We start from the raw sequence: 2,297 nt of genomic DNA on the forward strand, positions 1-2,297 counted from the left end.
GTTTTCTCACATTCATTACATCCATATGGTTTCTCCCCCGTGTGAATTCTCTGATGTACTCTGAGGGCTGAATTATGGGCAAAAGTTTTCTCACAGTCACTACATTCATAAGGTTTCTTGCCTGTGTGAATTCTCTGATGTGCTCTCAGGGCTGAGTTGTAGGTAAAAGATCTCCCACATTCACTACATTCATAGGGTTTCTCCCCTGTGTGAATCCTTTGATGTGCTTTGAGAACAGAAATATGGGCAAAAGACCTTCCACATTCATTACACTCATAAGGTTTCTCCCCTGTGTGAATCCTCTGATGTGCTCTGAGGGCTGAGTTATGGGCAAAAGCTTTCTCACAGTCACTACATTCGTAGGGTTTCTCACCTGTGTGGATTCTCTGATGTGCTCTTAGGGCTGAATTATAGGTAAAAGATCTCCCACATTGATTACATTCATAGGGTTTCTCCCCTGTATGAATTCTCTGATGTGCACTGAGGTGTGTCTTGTGAGAGAAAGTTTTCTCACATTCAATACATTCATAGGGTTTGTGTCCTGTGTGAATTCTCTGATGTGCCTGGAGATGTGATGTCTTGGAGAAAGTTTTCCCACATTCAGTACATTCATAGGGTTTCTCCCCCATGTCAGTTCTCTGATGTTCTTTGAGATGAGCCACCTTAGAGAATGCTTTCCTATATTCACTGTCTTGATAGAGTTTCATCTGTCTGTCTGTTCTCTGGTGTCCTATGAGGAGTGACTTGTAAGAGTTCCCACAGCCACTGTTACCATAAGGTTTCTCCTTTGTGTGAATTCTTAGATGTTTAGTGAGGTTTGACTTCTGACAGAAAGTTTTCCCACATTCACTACATTTATAAAGTTTGAACTTCACGTAAGTTCCAGGATGTTGAACAGGGTGTGAATTTGAACAAAAGGATTTCTCACATTCCTCAGATTGGTAAGGCTTCTCCCCTGAATGGGTCCTCTCATCCTGAATGAAGTGTGCTTTCTGGTAAAACGATTTCTTGCATTTCCCATATTCACCAGACTGGTAGAATTTCTCTTCCATGGGAGTTTTCTGGTGTATTGTAAGGTCTAATTTCTGGTAGAAGATATCTGTACATCCATTATATACACATGATTTATCTCCAGTTTGTGTTTTCTGATGTATTATATGGGCTGAGCTCTGGCTAAAGTTTTCTTCACATTTATCGCTTTCAAAAGCACTCTGTCCTGTAAAAGTTCTCTGAGATTGAGTAAGGGGTAACATCCTGCTGAAATTAATTCCACTTTCATTATGTTCATAGTGTGTCACAGCCATGTGAACTTTATTGTATTCCACAATGGTGGTTTTGTCATGGGGTTTCTCACATTCATTAAGATCAGAGCATTTCTCCTTTGTGTCAGTTCTCATGTGGTTAAATAAAGTGGTTTTATCACAGTTTTTCCTAAATTCATCATCCTTACAGGAACTCTCTCCTGTTGGAAAACTCCCAGCTTTAATACAGACGGTCTTACCATGTAAAACGTTTCCAAATTCATTACTTTCAAAAGATTGCTTCGAAGTTTGAAATCCTTGATAGTGATCTTTCTTATGACTGTGAGCTTTCACATTTTTATTATACTCATAAGATTTATCTCCAGCATGAGTTTTCTCACAGTTAATATCAAACTGCAATCTTTCACATACAGTCAAGTAATCAGGCTTCTTTCTTGAATAGTTGCTTTCACTTAAAATTAATTCAGAAATAATCGGCAAATTCAGTCTACATGAGTCACATTTACAGGGTATTTTTCCTGAAAACTCTGGAGTTATGTCTAGATTAAATGGGTTTTCTAAAAATTTCTGTCCTTCTTTACTCAATATTTCATCATCAATGAATATTACTTGCCACAGAGGCTTCTCTTGTTTTTCCTTGATCCCTTTGATGTGGTCATCAACTTTATAATATCCTAAAATTAGAAAAATTGAGAGCATATTATAAATCTTATACTTCGCATGGAGAGGAACTTATACCCATGTTTTGCTATGTATTTTATTCTTTTGTTTCTGATCATGTTTCCAAAGATTAAATAATTCATGCACACAGATACTCTCTTTCTCTCTCCTCATCAAAGTTGTTTTAAAAAACAGGTATTATTTCCAGGGCCAGCAAAGATGGAGTAACCTCTTTCCTCCCCAGGTCTTCTCTCTTATAATCAAAAATGCCTGGACAAGAAAAATATTCATAAGCATAGGATGACTCTACAAAATGAAAAGAAAGTGGACCTGAAGACTTAAGAAATGACAGTGGAGGCCGGGCGTGGTGGCTCA

At 38.0% G+C, this 2,297-nt stretch overlaps 1 protein-coding gene across 1 annotated transcript; it reads right to left on the reverse strand.

Annotated features, from left to right (window-relative positions):
- Positions 1-5: 5 nt before the first annotated feature.
- On the reverse strand, positions 6-1,936 carry ZNF658 (zinc finger protein 658; the record flags this gene model as incomplete). The annotated part of the gene is made up of 1 exon (XM_012640757.1): positions 6-1,936. A coding segment is annotated over one exon (1,931 nt), but the record flags the coding sequence as incomplete, so codon positions are not given.
- Positions 1,937-2,297: the final 361 nt, after the last annotated feature.

This window comes from Propithecus coquereli, unplaced genomic scaffold (assembly GCF_000956105.1).
Source record: "Propithecus coquereli isolate 6110/MARCELLA unplaced genomic scaffold, Pcoq_1.0 Scaffold15646, whole genome shotgun sequence".
Lineage (NCBI taxonomy): Eukaryota > Metazoa > Chordata > Mammalia > Primates > Indriidae > Propithecus > Propithecus coquereli.